Below are 20,750 nucleotides of genomic sequence, written 5' to 3'. Positions count from 1 at the left end.
ATTAATGCAAATAAAGGGGAAAACAAAAAGAAAGAGGGCCAGAGAACTTAAACAATACTCAGGCCAAATGAAAACCACATACTTCTTCAGGGTCAAGCACAGATGTCTCGGTGACGAGTCCCTTTATTCCTCTCATGCCACCGTAGGCCTGCAGCAAAAGCAGACAGGTCACTGTGCTTGGTTGCAAACCAAATTACATTTAATTCACTGTCAGAGAGAGTCTGTTGCCTCATACTGAGAACACGGATAAAAATCCCCTTCAAATTATTGTACCCTTCGTCTAGTTTTAAGTGTCAACCTAAACTCAACCACTCACCTACTCTAACATCCATCTGAATGGGTATTATAGTAAGGTTTGAGGTGGGGAATGTAAAAATGCAGTCAAAGCACAGGATAACATTTGTTACCCTTGGACAGATGGAGTACTGTGCATTTAAAGCAACAGTTTTAAATAAAGAAACAGATATATACATGTTCATACAATCATATTGATGCCACATAACCTTGTGTCCCAAACCAATATAAACCACTGTCGACAAATGATTACATTATTTAGGGACAGCATAGTTGAGATGTGATTATTTGTTCTGTCTACGGGTGTTTCTACAGTAGTGCCACACAAAATATTTTGGGGAATCAGAAAAGACAAGATTACAGGAGAATAACATTTTCCCTTAAATAGCATCCTAACATGATATGGAACAGGAAATGGTCAGTAGAATTTGCATAGTGCTTGAAAAACAGCAGGTAATACTAGAACAGCACTCGGTAGAGCGCATTCCTCCTCCAGACTGAACAGATTACATTTTGTATCCCAACGATAGGCCGGATCTAGATCTACTACTTGTTCTTGTCCCATGACCAACTCATCCATCTATTTTTGCCATAACATATCCACAACGTTTTGAAATATCGTGCTATACTATATATAGTTTTCGGCCCCATAAAGCTAAATAAGGAAAAATCACTTACAGTTCCCAGATCCGAATCCAGATCTTCACCAAAAGTTGTTCACTCCTTCCTTGTCAAACACCCAACCTGTCCACCAAGCTTCGTCCGAATCGTCCATAACTTTTTGAGATATTGTGCTATATATCATTTTAGCCCGATCAATCATAGTAAAGAATCATAGAAAAACTTATTGGATCCGGATATTTACCAAAATCGAATCAATTTGTCCTTTTCACACACCCAACCTGTCCACCAAATTTTGGCCTAATGCGTCCACAACTGAGATATCCTGTTCACAAACAGACAGGGGTGAAAATATACCCTCCATCCACCTTCGTCAGTAGAGGTGATAAAAGTACCTCACAGAAATAAAGTATTTCTTCTTTTTTTTTTTGTATACAGAGTCAAGGCTCATGGAAGAGCTAAGAACACTGAACAGGTCAGGATGCAACAGATCAAAATGAATGGTAGAGATGGGGGAAAACAGCAACAGGCGATTTGAAGGGTAAAATAGAGGGAGACTGAGAGGGAGAATGAGGTGTAGAGGAGAATGTATGGGGTGGCCAAGATGTATACAATTTAAGAAAACTCAGGAAGGAGGAACTGGAATGTGTAACGAGGTGGGCTTGGAGGTAGGAGCGAAGGGAAGGTCTGCATGGGTAGAGAAGATCATAGTTTTAGATGCAACGCAGTGAAGTTGGCTGATTTCCAAGCAGATAGAAAATGACAGAGTGAAAAATAACATCAAGGATGATTTTTAGGACACGTGAGCTGATGCCTGTCCAGTCCAGGACCAGTTTGGTGCCATCGATGCCAGCCTTTGGGGATTGTGCATGTTCACTCCTTTTAAATACTGAATGGTAAACGAGGCAGCAGCACATACCAGTTGGCTGGGGTTTGAGCTGCTGACCTCTCAGTCACTCTAACCATTAGATCACCGAATATCTGTGGTGCTAAATGTATGGGCAGTCGATTGTCGATGAGAATACACCGCAGAATGTCGATGAGTCTGGAATGCCTTGGATGGGGCTGGTCCTACAATGTTGACCCATCTGGGCTTGTATGGACTGTGTGCCTCCCCAATGTAATAATGCTTGCAACGTACCTGATCACATCTTACACCATGTTGCCTTTTCCATGGAGGATTGTGAGAGGTGGGATTGGTGGCTTATCTTTCCCATGCACCAGTTATCGTCTCAAGGTGTTTTTGGGGCTTGAAAGCAGAGACCCCAAATATTGAGAAGGATGGCCTTACCCTGTCCAATAAACCTGCAACATATGCTATGGCAAATAATGTTTATTGTTGTTGTTCTTGGCGGAAGACGGCGGAAGTGACGTCATACATTAACGGCTTCGTGGTATTTCGTTTTCGAGTTTTTTCTCACGCATTTTTAAATGCATTTCAAATATTTTCATGATGATGAAGTCCAACATTGATCCGTGGATCTTTTTGGCAACTATCCTGACAGGAAACGCTCTTTCACTGCTTGCAGCCTCCCAATCCCATAGACAACTTTAGCCACTCATTAGTCATGGCCTCGTCTTTGCATTTGTTGTGAGTGAAAGGTCAAAGGAAACAGCACCACGAGGTGGGAATGGAGGTTTGTGTCGATTCGGTTGAGTCTGCCATCAATGCAGAAAGAGGAGGTGCAAGCAGAATCGAACTATGCTGCAACCTTTTAGAGGGTGGAACAACCCCAAGTTATGGTTTACTGCAGGTGGTAAAGCAGCATACTCACCTCCCGGTGTTTGTGATGGTGCGCCCAAGAGGCGGTGACTTCCTCTACAGCGAGCATGAGATCGTGGTCATGCGAGCAGACCTGAAGGGTTTACGTGCATGTGGAGCTGATGGCATTGTGTTTGGAGTACTGACGAAGGCCGCACAGATTGACGTGAACCTTTGCCGTGAATTACTATCTCTCTGTGGTGCCTTTCCGGTCACCTTCCACCGTGCATTTGACATGGTGCAGGACCCGGTCACTGCCCTGGAGGACATAATTTCACTCGGGTTCTCACGAGTCCTGACCAGTGGGGGTGAACTATCTGCCCTGGATGGCCTTCCGATGATCGGCAAATTGATTGAGCAGGCAAATGGCAGAATTACAGTTGTACCAGGTGGTGGGATTACCGAAAGAAACTTGCAGCGCATCCTCGAAGGCTCCGGAGCATGCGAGTTCCACTGCTCGGCCAGCACGTCACGTGACTCCGACATGCGAATCAGAAATGGAGCGGTGAGAATGGGAACGCCGTGCTGCTCGTCAGAGTTCAGCATTAAGGTGGTGGATGCCAGCAGGGTGAGGGCACTGTGTTCCATTGCTAAAGGAATCCTGTAGCTGCAGCACCTCGCCTGCCCGGGCCCCATCACTGGGCCTCTGTGCAAACACCGCAAAATGATGGACCAAAACAAACCACACCAGACCTGCCAGAAAATAAAATGGTTGCAAAAATTATGGCTTAATGGATAAGGGGATTAAGTAATTAGTTATCTCGATAAATACCTGGTGTGTACCCCGGTTTAGAATAGGTACACCGTATCCCTGCGTGTCGTAAGAGGAGACTAAAAGGGTTGGCGTCAGGAAGGGCATCCGGCCATAAAAACATTGCCTCAAAAAGAGAACCATGACAATTACGATGAGATATTGGCAGGGTACAGCCCGAAGTACCCCGTGGGGGACCCCACTCCCTCTCTTCAAAACTCAAGGTGGGGAACCCGATCGAAGCAAGGGTGGAAATCACTCCATTTATGACGAAAAGTCTGATGCCCGAAGTGGAGATCGGTTTCTGAGGTTTGGGACGTGGAATGTAGGGACAATGACAGGGAGATCAGAAGTGGTGGAAGTATTGGTCAGAAGAAGAGTGGACATATGTTGTGTGCAGGAGACGAGATGGAAGGGAAGTGGTGTGAGAATGGTGAAGGGTAGGCAGGGACAGAAATACAAGTTTGTGTGGCAAGGGTGCCCAGAAGGCGTGAATGGTGTTGGTGTCCTGTTTTCTGAGTAGTTTGGAGACAGTGTGGTGAGTGTGACGAGAGTGAGTGAAAGGTTGATGATGGTGAAAATGATGATTGGAAAGCTCTTGGTGAACGTCATCTCGGGATATGCTCCGCAGGTTGGTCGGAGCGATGAAGAGAAGGACAAGTTCTGGTGTGCAATAGAGAAGCAGATGGAAAATGTGAAAGATAAGGAAGTTGTTGTGGTAGGAGGAGACCTAAATGGACATGTGGGAAGGAGTATGTACGGTTTTGAGGGAGTTCATGGGGGTTACGGATATGGTGTGAGAAATGGAGAAGGTGAAAGGATTTTGGAGTTTGCTGATGGAGCTGATTTGTTAATTTGTAATACTCAGTTCCAGAAAGAGGATAATAAGCTTGTTACATACACGTCAGGTGGGTCGACGACAACCGTTGACTACCTGATGGTGCGTAGGCGAGATAGGGGGCACCTCCGGGACACAAAGGTGATCCCGGGGGAGGAGGCTGTTTCACAGCACCACTTGGTTGTCTGCGACATAAGGTTGAAAGATGCGAGGAGAGTTCGGCAGGTGAAGTACCAACCGAGAATGAAGGTGTGGAGGTTGAAAGAGGTGACAGTGAGGAAGGCATTAAAAGAGAGGCTGAGTATGGTAGAGGATGATGTGGTTGAGCTTGAAAGTGGTTGGATGTCAATGAAAGAAAGTCTGTTGGGAGCCGTTGGTGAGGTATGTGGATGGACAAAAGGACCACCGAGGCACTGGGAAACATGGTGGTGGGATGATGAAGTTGGAAAGAAGATTGACGAGAAGAGGAAGAAGTTCAAGGAGTGGCAGAAGGCGAAGGGTACGGGGGCAGAAAAGGAAGAGCATGAAAGTTATAAGGCAGCCAAGAAGGCTGCAAAGAAAGAGGTAGCAAAGGCGCAGGAGGCATGTCAGAAAATGTTTGGAGAACGCTTGGATTTGGAAGAGGGTCAGAGAGCGGTATTCAGGATGGCAAAGCAGATAGCGAAAGAGAGGTGTGATGTGATGGGGGTGAGTTGCTTGAAGGATGAAGTGGGACAAATAGTTGTGGACCCAGATGGAATTAAAGGAAGATGGAAGAGATATATGGAAATACTGTTGAATGCAGAGAATGAATGGGATGGCAACATAGAGAGTAACCCACTTTTAGGACCGGCAGAGAAGATAACCGAGAAGGAAGTTGAGGAAGCGATTGAAGCAATGAAGAGTAGAAAAGCGGGAGGGCCGACGGGAGTTGTGGGAGATATGTTGAAGGCAGCGGGAAATTGGGGTGTGAAGAGAATGACAGAGATCTGCAATCTGGTGGTGAAAGAAGGCCACATTCCAGTGGCTTGGGAACTGAGTACCCTCGTCCCTCTATACAAGGGGAAAGGTGACCCTCTGGACTGTGGCTCGTATCGAGCGATAAAGTTATTGGAGCATGGAATGAAGGTATTGGAAAGGGTGTTGGAGAGGAGGATAAGGAAGAAAGTGAAGATTGACGAAATGCAGTTTGGATTTATGCCAGGAAGAGGAACGACAGATGCGCTTTTTATTGTGAGGCAGTTGCAGGAGAAGTACATGGAGAAGAGGAAGAAGTTGTTTCTTGGGTTTGTTGATCTGGAGAAAGCATTCGATAAGGTTCCACGTGAAGTAGTGACATGGGCATTGAGGAAGTTAGGAGTGGAGGAATGGTTGATCAGAGTAGTGATGGCAATGTACAAAAGAGCGCGCACAGCTGTAAGGACAAAGGACGGGAACAGTGGTGAGTTTGAGGTGAAGGTGGGAGTGCATCAGGGGTCGGTACTAAGTCCACTACTATTTGTAGCTGTGATGGAGGTGCTGGCTCGGAACGTAAAGGAGGGTTTACCGTGGGAGTTGTTGTATGCAGATGATCTGGTGTTGATTGCAGAAAGTATGGATGGACTGAAGGAGAGGATGAACAAGTGGAAGGAATGTATGGAGACGAAAGGTCTGAAGGTGAATATCGGAAAAACAAATGTGATGGCAAGTGGTAAAGCATGTGGTGAGGTGGAAAGAACTGGGAAGTGGCCATGTGCTACGTGCAGGAAGGGTGTCGGAGTGAACTCAATTCAATGTACAATGTGCGCTGAGTGGGTTCATCAAAAATGTAGTGGTTTGAGAGGGTCATTAACCAGTGTGGCAGCTACATTCAAGTGTAAGGTGTGCACAGAGGGAGCTGCAGATGGAGGAAATGTTGAGTTGGATCTTGGAGACGGCGTGAAGCTGGAAGGTGTGAAAACATTTTGTTACCTAGGAGACATGCTGAATGGAGAAGGTGGATCAGACTCGGCAATGGTTGCTAGAGTGAGATGTGCATGGAAGAAGTTTCGGGAACTGAGTGGCGTGCTGACGAGGAGGGGAGTGTCGTTGAAGCTGAAGGGAAAGGTGTATGCTGTATGTGTGAGAAGTGTTATAATTTATGGGAGCGAGACATGGGTCATGAACGTAGAGCAGCAACGAAGGCTGGAAAGGGTGGAAATGCGAATGGTTCGGTGGATGTGTGGAGTATCGTTGAGAGAGAGGAAGCCAAATGATGAATTGCGAAAGATGATGGGAATAGAGCCTGTGATGGATGCTGTGAAGAGAAACAGTTTGAGATGGTTTGGTCATGTATTGAGGAAGGATGAAAGTGACTGGTTGAGAAGAGTGATGGAAATGAATGTGGAAGGAAGTAGAGGACGGGGAAGACCGAGAAAGACTTGGCTAAAGATGGTCGAAGAAGAAATGCGGGCCAGGGGGTTAACAAGGGGAGATGCAGAAAATAGGGCAAAATGGTGAACATTGTCATGGGGACCGCAAGGCTAACCCCCGCTCTTGCAGGGAAAATGGCCTTTTAAAATGCCTGTTTTTTTTTGTTGTTGTTGTTCTTGGCCGGCTTGAACGATTGACTGTCATGCCAGTTTAGGCCGTTCAGCTTTTAGAAAAGGCCATCTGAGGCGACGACATTTGGAACACTGATCTGATGTTCTCTTATTGCCTTTACTTGGATTTTTTTTTTTTGATTTTTTTTTCCTGAGGTCAAGGTTTTTTTAGTTGTTCTTTTACAATTTTTGCATGCTGAATTCAAAAATGAACCTCATTTTGCTCAATCAGGTCAGGTTTTTATGCTATCTCAATTTTAAAAAAATAGATAATTCGAAAATAGTTATGAAATTAGCAAGTTTATTTTTTTTAAACAGACTTACATTTTAGCCAAGTGTTTAGCCAAGCTCTATATAGTAAACAGACAACTTATTTCTAATTATGATTGTAATTCCTGTTTTTCAGCATGCATAGAATGTGCAAGAATGACCCAAACAGGTTCTGCTATATCTGTGTGTCACTATGTCAGACCGGCAGTCAAACATCACACATTTTGTGAGGAAAAGCTATCACTCTACTTTGGAGTTAAACTTGGTGACAGGACAAAGCCTTTGCCGCTCACATATGCTGCAAAACGTGGGTTGAGTCAGCAGCGCTGGAGCCACAAGAAGCTAGAGTGTCTACCTTTTGGTGTCCCAATGGTGTGGAGGGAAGGAAGAGATCATACTACTGACTGTTATTTCTGTATGATAAACCTACAACGTAAACTAGTATAAATTTAGTATGGTTTTCATTTTATACTTACAAAAATATGCCTGACAATATATGAGATATGTCTTTATCTTATCTTTATCTGTTTCCTTTTAGGCATCGCACAACGTTCTGTCATACGCTCTCGTAAATCCGCAGAAGATTCTACTTCTGCCGCTGCACATCAAGCTCGGACAAATGAAGAATTTCATTAAAGAAGGCCGAGCTTTCACTTTCCTGAATCAGAAATTTCCACGTGTCAGTGAGGGCAAACTGGAAGCAGGTATTTTTGACGGCCCCCAGATCAGGGAGCTCATGACAGATGCTCAATTTGACAAAAGTCTGGAGGACAATGAGATCAATGCCTGACTCACATTAAAGTCCATTGTCACGAATTTTCTGGGCAACCACCAAAGTCTAGAGTACGAACGTGTTGTCGAGAAGCTCATGCAGAGATTCCAGGCTCTTGGTGCACGCATGTCCATAAAGACGCATTTTCTCAGCTCGCATTTAGATTACTTTCCGGACAACTGCGGTGATGTCAGCGAGGAGCAAGGAGAGCGCTTCCACCAGGATATTCGAGTGATGGAAGAGAGGTACCAGGGCCACTGGAATGTGAACATACTCGCGGACTACTGCTGGTGCCTCAAGAGAGACGTTCCAGCTGTGGAACACAGACGAAAGTCTTTGAGAAAGCCCTTTCTTCCACATTAACTATACTCATGTACCATTTTTAATATACAGGGTGTCTCAAAATAGATGGAACCCATTAACATGATAATAATTTATTACTCAGACAAGAAACTCCAAAAAAGATGACATTTCCTGGAAGCTGATATGATAACAATAAAAAAACTGAAGATTTGAGGTCTCTAGCTCAAAGGATACATTTATTAGAGCACATGTTCCAAATGACCGCTTTGCGCCTTAGACACACTTGAAGCTGACGAGCGAAGTTGTCAATCGCCCTGACGCACTCTTCCTTCCTGATGGCACGAATCTTCTGGGTGATGGCCACTTTCAGTTCAGAAATGGATTGAGGACGATTCTCATACACGTGGTCCTTCAAGAACCCCCAGAGATAAAAATCTGGGGGGTTCAGATCGGGTGAATGCGGAGACCACTTGGGTTTGCGGCGCCTGCTGATCAGCCGATCAGGGAATCGGTGGTCCAGCCACTCCATCGTGATGTTGGCTGTATGTGGAGTTGCCCCATCTTGTTGGAACCATTGCACATCTCGATTCACGCCACGACGTCTCCCAAGTCCCCTCCAGAACTTGTTGAGCACCACAATGTAACGCTCCTTTGTGACAGTGACCGCCTCCTCGTCTGCGTCTTCAAACCAAAATGGTCCGATTATGCCATGTTTTGAGATGGCCACCCAGGCCGTGCATTTCACAGAGTGCAAGGGCCTCTGAAGCACCTCGTCTGGGGCTTGTGTGCCCCAGAACACATTGTTCTTGCTATTGACATGCCCACAGAGCAAGAAGTGTGCTTCATCGCTGAACCAAACATCATCAAGAAAGTCAGGATCCTCTTCGATCTTGTTCTCGAACCACCGGCACATCACAACACGTTTTGCCATGTCAACTGGTGTGAGTTTATGCTTGATCTGAATCTTGTATGGGTACAGCTGAAGATCCTTGATCAAGATTCTTTGCACTGACGCACGTGAAAGACCCAGCTCTTGGCTACGTCTTCGGATGGACTTTTTCGGGCTCCTTCCGACAGAATGTCTCACCGCATTCACATTGTCAGGAGATCTTGCAGTCAGCTTCCTGCCAGAACTGGGTGTTTCTGCCTTCTTGTTGATACTGATCCAGTGGCTTGAAATTTGTGTGCCCAACGATAAATTTGGTTTTTCTGGGGATAGTTGTTGAAGTTGAACTTCCTGCGAAATTTTGCTTGCACCGTTTTGAATGATTTCGTCTCCAAATAAGTAGTGACGCAAAATATTTTTTCCTCCTTTGTCCAAGGCATTTTGATTGATAATTATTAGTTGTTAGGGTCTCCTCTCTTCAAATCTGAAAAAAAAAGAACAAGAACATTAATATTGGCAGAATTATTAGCAGTGACGTGGGTTCCATGTATTTTGAGACACCCTGTACTTTGTACATTATCTGTCAATTGAAGTCTGTTTAAAAAAAATAAATCAACTTGCTAATTTCATAACGATTATTTTCAAAATTATCTATTTTTAAAAAATTGAGATAGCATAAAAACCTGACCTGATTGAGCAAAATGAGTTACATTTTTGAATTCAGCATTCAAAAATTATAAAACTAAAAAAACCTTGACCTCAGAAATGACGCAGACCAGTGTAATAATATTGTTGCGGTTTTGAGTTTGTACAGTCAGTATAATAAAGGTTAAAATTTCCCCCTCATAGTTAGTCACACAAGCAACATGTAGCCTCACGATAGTATAGTTATCTCTTAGTATTTGTGAGCTTAGTCCTTTTCCTATGTTAGTTCTGCGTTGAGTAGAGTCAGGAGAATAGGTCCTACTTCTACCAACTTTCCAGCCTCCCTAGCCTCATGCCCCTTTGCGCTGACTTTGGTTCATTTTGGGCGAATTAACACGAGGCAGGCCTAGGAGGGTCGGGGCGGAGCCGAATGAGGGGCGGCAGAGGCGCTGACGGTAAGCACGAGCCGCCAATCAGGGCTCAGAGGTGGTGGCGGCAGCACTGCGTCACAGGGCGTGGTAAGAGGGTTCGAGCAGGTTCGGGGGCATATCTATATAAGCGGTGCACAAAGCCCCCGAGAGGACTGGTGACTTGCTGATGAGGAGGACTGCTGCCCAGAGAGGACTCGCGCGCACTGACCAACCAGGAGGGATCGTTGACGAGCAGGAGTTGAGAGCATCAAAGAACTGTGAGAGATACGCGGGTGAAGAAATACGCGCATAAACCGGATTACGCGCTATTATAAAGTGACGCTCGGTTGAGCTGGAGGCCGATCCATATACGGTGCATTAAGTCAGTGATAACGGCTGTGTAATCGCCAGCCGCGCTGAGAGTCCCGCATTTGCCGTTCCACCTCATCGGCTGCCTTTGTTCAGGAGACACGCTACGAGGTTCCTTCCACTGCCTGCTGCCATCTTCGCGGGACGTGCTGGGACCGTGGAGAGCCGGACGGGGCCGTTCCTGGACGACCACGTCGACGCGTCTGGCTGGGACATCAATCCATCTGCAATTCCCTGTGTGAGTGTAACGGGCCTGAGTCCGGGGGATAAGATAAGACTGTGTAAGTGCTGCTCTGTCTCTCTGCGTCCCAATCATTGTATATACGTGTGGGAATAATTAAACCTGTGTTCTTCCTTTTCCATTCGATCGTTCCTGTGATTTCCTCATTGGCTAAGCGTGGTACGAATAGAACCGCTCGAATCGGGGTCCACTACCTAAACTGCACGGACCACATGGTACTCAATCCGCTCGGCGTACCCAAACCACACGTGGCTCATGCGAGGCTTGCTTCCTCGCTTCCGTGGCGGCACAGGGATTTAGGTACGAGCGAGACTTAGTCCCGAAACCCTACTTTGCGTTTGCCCGGAAGGGGCGTTTCAAGTCTCGGTTCCGCCAAACCCAGAAAGAACAAGGGGATGAATCCCCCCTTGGTAAGGGGAAGAAGGGCGGCGGAGAACCGTAACAATATAAATCGGCTCTATGGATAAGAGTTTGGATCACTGAAAAAAATCTAGATATTAATTTTTACCACCCTATTGCATGAAATCAACCTCAAGGCGAGAACATTGATCAACCCTTCCACAGCACAAAAACGTCAATATTAAACCAGGCCTTTGCCAGCTGAAGCCAATTTGGTGATCAGTACATTCCAAACAAGCATCGATTTGCTTTATTTGATTTGAATCTCTTATCACATAAAGCAAACTGATTTCCAGCATTTTATTTCAATCTATCACATTACATGGTGTCCATGCAGTGTACAAAACAAAGTCATGCTTTGAAAGAAAAAAAGCAAAAATAAATAAATACAACAGAATGCCTTATTTTAAACTTTACATTTAAATTTAACTTTAAATTAAAACTTCTTAATCTTAAGGGGATCTAAATAAAAATTAATTAATCTCAATAAAACTTCTTAAGTCTTGATAAAGGTCAAGAACATGTTATTAAAACTTTAAATACTTTAAAATTTAAACTCTGGATGGAGGTTGTGTTTTCACCCTTGTCTGTTTGTTTGTCTGTGAACAAGATATCTCAAAAAGTTGTGGACGGATTTGGATGAAATTGGGCAGAGGTAGTGTATGTGACAAGGAAGAAATGATTATATTAGGTTTTGGTGAAAATCCGGATCCGGCTAGTAGCGTTTTTAAAAGTGATTCTTCACCATTGGGAGATAGGGCCAAAAACGATACATAGCAGGACATCTCAAAGTTGTGAACGGATTTGGACGAAACTTGGTGGACAGGATGGGTGTCTGACAAGGACGAATCGATTTTGGTGAAAATCTGAAGATGGATTCGGATATGAGAATTATTTAATTTCCAAGTGATTCTTCACCATTGAGAGATCGGATGAAAAGCGATATATATATATATAAATAAATATATATATATATATATATATAACATGATATTTAAAAAGTTGTAGACGAGTTAATACTAAACTTGGTGGATGAGTTGGGTAGGTGACAAGAACAAGCCGATTACATTTTGGTCCAGGTCTGAATCCAGATCCGGCCTATCAGTGGGATACCAAATGCAAACTGTTCACCAGGTGGAGGTTTGTGCTCTACCGAGTGCCATTGTAGTTATCATTGAGCTTGTATTCTCCGAAGGCTTGAAAGGTAAAAATTAGACTTTTTCTCATTATTGTTGATTAATAAGATCTTACGATCTTACGATCTAGCCTGGTGTTGGCTTAGCGGTTAGGGTGCCGGCTTGGGATCCTAGGATCCTGGGTTCGAATCCCGGTCGATCGCTGAATTAACGCCAGGGGGGTTGACTCAGCCTGTCATCCTTCCGAGGTCGGCAAATTGAGTACCAGCTTGCTGGGATGAATGATCACGGTGTGTACCCCGGTTTAGAATAGGTACACCGTATCCCTGCGCATCATAAGAGCGTGATCAAGGGTTGGCGTCAGGAAGGGCATCCGGCCATAAAAACATTGCCTCAAACAGGGAACCATGATCGTCATGGGGCCCGCAAGGCTAACCCCCGCTCCAGCGGGGAGAAATGGCCTTAAAACGATCATTCAATAAGATCTTACGGTGATTAATAAGAAAAGTGAAGGTAACACTATAAATTGTAGGTAACAAAATCAATATCACTGTTCTGCACTCAAGTCGTCAAGTGGAGGGAATTTGCTTGTCATAATTGAGACAAAGCACAGACATTGCACAAGACAAAAAGTATTAGTAAGTTTAATAATGCCAAACATAATTTCAATGTCAATGAAGATTAATCTTTTCTCGGCATGATAAATATGCAGGTTAAGGCTACGTAGATCACAGAATCCTTGACTTCAGCGATTTTTGGCCCGAATGACACGTCTAACTTGCGCTACTGCTTTCCGATTATTAACCCAAGCAAGCAGCATTTCAACAGATATCCTTGGTGCACAAGTGTAAACATTGCACTGAACACAATACACGGCCTAACAAGCACTTGAAAAGAATGAGTCATCACAGCTCACTCCATCTTCTTGGATACCAACCACTGTCTTTGGCTCTTGCTCTTATTCCCGATTTTCTGTATCATTCTTCAAAGAGATTCTGCTCAAGCTCATTTACTACCATGAGGACACTACAAGCCTGCGGTAGTTGTACGCCTGCTACTGGACTTGTAGATTAGATAAGGATAACAGAAGAGCAATTAAAGTTATCGCTTCATTTGCTCAACTCCACTGTTGCTTCGCTTTTGTTTTGCTTGGAGATTGAAGTAATCTTTGAGATTTTGTAATCAGCTGAGTCTTTGCGATCTCATGTACATGTGTCTGTTTAGCTTTACTATTTTTTTAGTCAACTCAGCTCGAGGATCTAATACGGGCTTCGGGACATGACACTCCCCTAGGATTATGCCATCACAAACACCCTGTGGCCATTCTCAATCCCCTATGATTATGTGACAGCATTTTCCAAGTGGTTTCATGGAACAATCATTTTCTATGATAACAAACTCCATAATACAAGGGTTTATGCATTTTTAGAATCAAATGAATAGGAGTTCAATTTCCTACTAAATAAATGCTCTTCAGAGAAGTTCACATGTTTGATAAGTTTTGTTGCAGGTTTGACCTATACTTTTATACATGCAAGAATAGTTGGGGAATACATCAAGTTTGTTGAAGGTTGTTAATATCAAGCGGCATCACAGATTGTGAAAGTCTGTGAATGATCAGTCGTACAGAAGCAACATTGCATTTCTCATGTCATATTGGACAAGCTATAAACCTTAAAAGGACCATCCAGCAAAAGGTGGTGTGGAAAAGGCAAGCAGCTTGGCATACTTAATGTCCTTTGTTCTAGTGTTCCACCTCAATGACCTCACGCATTTCACACTGTGATCTTTAAGTTGACATCCAGGTGTAAAATGGACTGCCGTGCAGAATGGCTCGTGGGTGAGGAATGTACATTTCCCTTCATGTTCACCAACAGGTGATGCTGAAACCCCAAGCTCAGCCATGCAATATTTTGCACGTAATGTTCAAGCTCAGCCATGCAATATGCCAATAATATTCTGTAACTACCATTCTCTCGAGTTATTAACAGCGAGTCTCTTCCTACTGCTAGATATGAACACAAGACGAGTAAGCTCATGGGTAATTTAAGCTCAGAAAATTTTCAAACCATCACCTAAACTTTCAACTCCAACAATGTGGGCATGAAACATCACAGTGATTTGAAAATAAATAAATAAATAAATAAATTTAAAAAGGGGGAAAAAAAAGGAGAAAAAAGAAAAAAGAGAGACAGGAAACGAGGAAAAGCAGGTAGAAATGTCAGTGCAGCTTTAGCTATAACCTGGGCCCATGCTGTTTGTCAAACTGACCATGTCAACAGTGACTTCCCCGATGACAGTGCTGCCATATTGCTGACGAAATGCTTTGACCCGCGACTGCTCTTTGGGAATCATGTCGGCCAGAAGATCTTTGAGCATCTGCACAGGATGAGAAATTGGGCAGATTAAAACAACACAGAGTAAAATGCTTATGAAAATATGGCTGTTGGTAGCTAGAAGTACAGGAATTATCCATGTGAAGGTTGAAGAGCCGAGCAGTTTTACTTGGGCTGAGGAATGCAAAACCACAACCACAAAGACCTACCGACGGGGACGAGCTTGAGTTTCGGCAGGTGATGGTTAGACAAGCTACATGCTGCAAGACAAACGTAACAAAACAGAAACGATTAATAAAATTGCATATCAGTGCTGTGCATGTCAGCATAAACACAACACGAAAGTTTGGTTATAATACGGTAACTAGAGAAAAACAACAACGAGAATTGCTTTGCAATACGTGCACCCGACTGATCCCAATGAATGTTCTTGTTCCAAGCACTCATCAATTGAGCCATATAGAGTAGGACAAATTGTTTTTTAGGTATGCAAAGCTACAGAATTAGTTGCAGTTGCTGCAACTTATAATAAAGCCATGTACCAAGTTTCAGTTCAACAAGTTAAAGGGTATGGGGAAGAAGTCTGGAAAACTGACCCATGTATAAGGTGATATTTTCTAAGTCCAAAAAGGGCAAAACTCCGTGAAAATTGGCAAAATGCCACGAAACTCAAACTTGTTCTGTACCTTATAATAATAAAGCCATGTACCGACATTCATTTGAATACCTTACAGTGCATGGGGAAAATGTCTGGAAAACCACTGGTGGGACGGACGCACAGAGGGCAAACCTATAGTCCCCTCTGGTGAACCAGTAGGGGACCAATAAAAAGGCCACATGAGGCTGAAATTTTTCACACAGCTTCAGTACGAATCGTAGCAGAGCAGATGAAATCTAGGTAGAAAATCTTAAATGGTGAAGGGCGAAGAGTTTGAATGCACAGTCTCAAAGAATGAAACCGTGACTGACTATCATCAACTTCCTTAATTAATCATCACAAGCATTTGAGGTGGCATTCTGAAGTTTGTAACTTACCCTCATCATATGAAGACAATTTAGTGTCAATTCAATGATAAAAATGCAAACAATTTCACCACATTCAAACAACAAGAAAAATAAATCACAGGTCTGACAGGATGGTGGAGAGGTAGCGCACAAACCATTGAGCTGTTGACTAGCCGGGGTCCGATCCCTGACCAGACTGTAAACCCTCAGATTAGTGCTTCACTCGGACATTGAAAAGTGCCGTCCCTGCTTTGGATGTTTAGTTGGGCATCCCATCTGTTAGCACCGTTTGGATGTTACAGATCGTTGTCTTTCACGAAGAGCAGACGACTTATCACCGGCACCCTAAACAAATTACAAATTCCTGCACCTTGTGGAATGCCAGGCATGGCTAGCTGGTTGATCAAACACTGGACAAAAACGCTGCCCGTCCGACCCCAGACGGTGGGAATAATTGGGGGCATTGCGGTAGTATATGCTATTTCAATAATGTATCATAACAGACAAAAAGTAAATTTATGTCATTCTTGATACCTTGGAATGGGTTTTGGCACTCTGGGCAGTATTTGATGAAGACATCAAATTCCACAACCCCCTGCCCCCAAACCCATCTTTTCAAGCCTAGAACTATAATTTTGACAACGTTACCCAGCTACCTTGGGCTAAACCACACACAATGCCTGGGACCTTTTCACGTGGGTTACGCTCCAACGTGTTGAACAATCCAATGCTTTCACATCAGCAGAGCGCCAATGCAAAAGTCACACGTAATGTTACGTACATCATGAAGGATATTTTTTGCCAGGAGTTAAAAAAAAATCCACAATTGAAAAATGTTACTGTTTCACACAACATATTTACATTTAGACCATATTCAGAAATTCTGATAACAGGATAATTTAAGCTATGAAGAGCTGAGCTTTCTTCAGAGAGCATGTTTGTGCAGCTTGAGGAAAATTGACTCAATTATACAGTTTAGAGTCCTGAATTGCTTTGATTTACAGAATTGAGTCGGATGTTACCGAATCCTGCCAAAGAAGTGAGTTTATGACCAAAAACGTGATGCTTTATGTACAAATTGCTGACATTCTGCATCAACGCTGTTTAGCACAGTGAATATTTATGCTTTGTGGGTCGTTTTATTACAAATAACCAATTTGTGATTATGACTTGTAGAAGATCTGATGATGCTGAAGATGATGACCAAGATATGCATTAAGAATGTGTATTTTGTATCAAATAAACACCAGCTATTACTGGGTTAAAGCGGTTCTGCCGCTTGGCACATGTGCATTTGGTTACGGTATCAAAAAGACTGAACAGAGATCATATTAATTCGATTTTTAGCTCCCCCGGAATCGAATTCAGGTGAGGTTAAGGGATGGCATGTCGTCCACCTGTAAACACTTGCAACTTCTTTCCCAAAACTGCTGATGGTATTGTGACCAAACTTGGCGAAAACGATCTTTGGTGTAGGAGAACTTCTTTTTTTTGTATACAAGATCGAGGCTCTCGTAAGAGTTAACATTAATCACAAAAAGACAAACTGACACATAAAACATAAGATAAAGGGAGCGGGAGACAAGATGGGGAGAGAGGGAAGAACACAAGTACAACATTTGAGAGCAGGGACATCGGGAGATGGCTTGGGGGGAGGAGGCACAGGAAGTGGGGTGGGGAGTGGGAGAGGTATAAAACACATGGATACTGACTGCTAGGGCTTCCAGGATATATGTCGGTATTTCAAAAAAGTGGATCATGGGTGAATTAACAGGGGTAGAAAAGATCAAGGTTTTGGATGGGGGAATATAAGAGATGGTGGTGAACAGCTGTTTTAAAGACCTGGAGGGAGGAGTGGGATTGAAGAATGTGGGAGTTTGTTCCAGAGGCGGGAGAAAAGAGGAATGAAAGAGTGAAGGTGAATAGAGAGTCTTGATTTTGGCAGTTCAACCATAAGAGGGTTGCTGAAGTTGTTTGAAAACTTAAGTTTGTTTGTGGCGTCCTCCCCAACCACCTACAAGTACGTCATCGTAAGGTTTTAAGGTCCCAAAAGTACTTGAATTTATATCTCGTTTGGTAGCCATTTTGGATTGCAGGAAAACCTTCTTTGAAACTGCTTAACTGATTGATGTGAAACTTTAAATGCGTGATCGATGATCAAAAGAAGCCATAATGGATCAAAGGAAAACCTTCAAAATTAATCTTCTCTGAAACAGCTTCACCCGATCAATGTGAAACTTAAAATATATGATAGACTGTATGATAGAATATGGCAACGTTTGATGAAAAGATGATCCAAAACAATATGACCATCCAGTGAGGTCATAATACAGAAAGTGGGAAATATCTCAAAATATACATTATCGGCACCTTGGTGTTTCACCTTGTCAAATAGGGATAATTTTAACACCAGGAAGTAACATCTTTATAACAGAAGTGGGCATAGCTCACCAACTAAGGCTCAGACAGCAAGGAGTTTCACGATTGTGAACATCATGTCAATACTACCAGACTTTTAAAATGTGTATTCTAAATGCAGCTCTTATTTTTTTACCGATCCATCAAACAACGTTTTCACAACCAGCTAGGTGGGCTGCATGACCATTGGTAATCTATTTTTATATTTAATGGCAGAACATCTCTGTACATGACTGAAATATTCTCTGAACACTATTGCATTTTAGTCACGCCAGTTTTTTATTGCAATATGAAATGTTCAACATCAAATAAAATAAACATATTATGCACCTAATATTGTTTTGGCACCACCAACTAATGGGTCGTCCACTGCAAACATATTGGTGTTCATTTTGATCATGCAATAAACGCCACCGCGTAAACCGGTTGACAGATTCGGTTCATAAACCAATACAAATCGGAAGCATACTAATGATCCTAGATGGCCACAAACATAGCTTTCTCACTACCATAGTCAGAAGCATGGATGTGCATGCCCATTTCTGGTAGGCATTCTTCACAACCAGGGAGCAGTCTTGTTCTTTTTTTTTCTTTTTTTTTGTCCAGCTCCACATCATTCACACCCTGGCCTATTCCACAAACACCATTGATTGATCCTTCCCACCAATATCAGAGCTGTGATATGGATTCTCGACTCAACACTCAGGTAATGCCAACTGTTACATATTTATGTGAATTACTATTCAGGTCTTTGCTTATCAATGTGTAGTCGATTAAGGGTTGTTGTGATTAAAGGGTCAGGAGCCCTTCTGGGAAAAAGGAGACCGGAAACGGAAGAAGAAAAGACACGAGGTCCGGGAGAAGCGACGATTCTTCTTCCTCCTCGCCCAGCTCCGACGAGAGTGGGGATCGATATTGAGCAGGGTGGAAAAGCTGCGTTCCCAAGCCCGTCTGGCGAGAGGAGTTACCGGGACGTGTAACTACCTTTTTGACACGTCAAGTTGCCGTGGGGCCGTGCACAGACCCAGCGTCCGGCACAGTTCGCCGCACCGTCTACAAGGACGTGTACGGGTCGCACTTTGGGGGCTCGCGCGCGTTGCAAGCGGCGCTTGCTTTGCCCGCTTGGCTGGGCCAGGAGGTGTGCGCTGCAGCCGTGGTTCCCGGTACGGTACGTGCCCGGTGGAAGCACGTCCGCCCGGGGTTCGTTCAACCGCCCGTGTGCGGCGAAGCCGACCATCATCTTGGTCAGGAGGGGCCCAGAGACATTGTGAGGGACAGAGACCAAAGGGGTCGTGAGTACCCAAGGGGTCGGGAGTGGGGAAAGGGGACACACGTATGTAAGATGGCCATCTTAATCATCTCGGGGATTGATTGTTGATTGTGGATTGTGGATTGTTGATGGTTCATTGCTCGGGGAATATATCATTGATTATTCTGGATCCTTGGTGTGGGGTTTTTTCTTGGTTGGAATTCATATTGATTGCGTTACGAAAGCGCATACATAATAAATCTTTCTGGCGGAGTTCCTCTCACGGTCCGGGGGTCACCGAGACCAGGTAGTCACCGGGAGGACCACGTAACAGAATTGGGAGCTCGTCCAAATTACGATTTGTGGATTCGCAATTGGGTCTACGTCCAGATCTAAAATTGTATAAAATAATATTTTTATTAATTAAAATTTATTAATTAAGTATTAATTGGTAAATTTTTGGGGAAAGTGGGGTAAAATCTTGGGTGAAGGTTAACAGGTGTTAACGATAGGCACCATGGCGTTTGTGGCACAGAACTTTGCGGTAACCCCGAGTGAGGCAGTTCCGAGCGTTACTAAAGTCGGACCTCTTGAAATTGGCCAAACATTTTAACTTGGAGGTCCAAACTAATTTGAGGAAGGCAGAGTTGCAGACCACGGTGATACAGTCTATGGTGGGATTAGGAACATGGGACGAGTTAGCCTGGCAGTGGCTACCCGAAGAACCAGAAGACGTTGAGCTCCGGAAACTGGAGTTGCAATTACGGAGCCAGGAACGGATCAAAGAAGAAGAAAGGAAAGCAGAAGAGAGGAGAGAAGAGAAACAAGCAGAGGAAAGGAGAGTGGAACGAGAACTCCAGGAAAGGTTAAAAGAAGAAGAAAGGAAAGCAGAAGAGAGGAGAGAAGAGAAACAAGCAGAGGAAAGGAGAGTGGAACGAGAACTCCAGGAAAGGTTAGCAGAAGAAGAAAGGAAAGCAGAAAAGGAAAGAGCAGAAGAAGAAAGGAGAGTGGAACGAGAACTCCAGGAAAGGTTAGAAAGGATGAAAACAGAGGAAAGGAAAGCAGCAGCAGAGGAGAGGAGAGCTGCAAGGGAACTCGAAGCAGAGGAGAGAAAAGCGGAAAGGGAATTGAAGGAACGTGACATGGCGCTTCAGCAAGAAATTAAATTCAAGGAGCTGGAGTTAATGAGAGAACGGGGAGAGGTACCACCCTTGCTGACGGGGTCGACACCTAGCCAGAACACCTGGGATGTGGGCAGACATGTGAGGCTGGTTCCACCCTTCAGTGAAAAGGAAGTCGCTAAATTTTTTCCGCACTTTGAGAAAGTGGCTCGACAGTTAAACTGGCCGGAGGAGGCCTGGACCATACTAGTACAAAGTGTGCTTGTGGGAAAAGCTCAAGAGATTTATTCGGCGCTACCAATGGACCAATGTGCAGATTATGAGGTATTGAAGAAGCACATCCTCAAAGCCTATGAGTTGGTTCCGGAAGCTTACCGGCAAAAA

At 44.0% G+C, this 20,750-nt stretch overlaps 1 protein-coding gene and 1 pseudogene across 3 annotated transcripts in view; one reads left to right on the top strand and one right to left on the bottom strand.

The window, feature by feature from the left end:
* The window catches only part of CS (citrate synthase), a 78,626-nt gene that overhangs the window by 38,180 nt on the left and 19,696 nt on the right, over positions 1 to 20,750 (bottom strand). For both annotated transcript variants that reach the window (XM_068100425.2, XM_078769525.1), the window contains exons 2-4: positions 14,783 to 14,833; positions 14,509 to 14,616; positions 83 to 148 (exon numbers count right to left, since the gene is read on the bottom strand). In XM_068100425.2, coding sequence (XP_067956526.2) covers positions 83 to 148; positions 14,509 to 14,616; positions 14,783 to 14,833 — 225 coding nt within the window. The remainder of the gene's footprint in view (positions 1 to 82; positions 149 to 14,508; positions 14,617 to 14,782; positions 14,834 to 20,750) is intronic.
* LOC137418032 (copper homeostasis protein cutC homolog pseudogene) lies at positions 1,352 to 3,415 on the top strand (annotated as a pseudogene). Its single transcript, XR_013621701.1, has one exon. The product of XR_013621701.1 is annotated as a copper homeostasis protein cutC homolog pseudogene (transcript).

This window comes from Myxine glutinosa, chromosome 1, assembly GCF_964187855.1.
Source record: "Myxine glutinosa chromosome 1, kmMyxGlut1.1, whole genome shotgun sequence".
Lineage (NCBI taxonomy): Eukaryota > Metazoa > Chordata > Myxini > Myxiniformes > Myxinidae > Myxine > Myxine glutinosa.
Note: the sequence above shows the minus strand (reverse complement) of the source record. Positions and strands in the feature narration are given on the sequence as shown.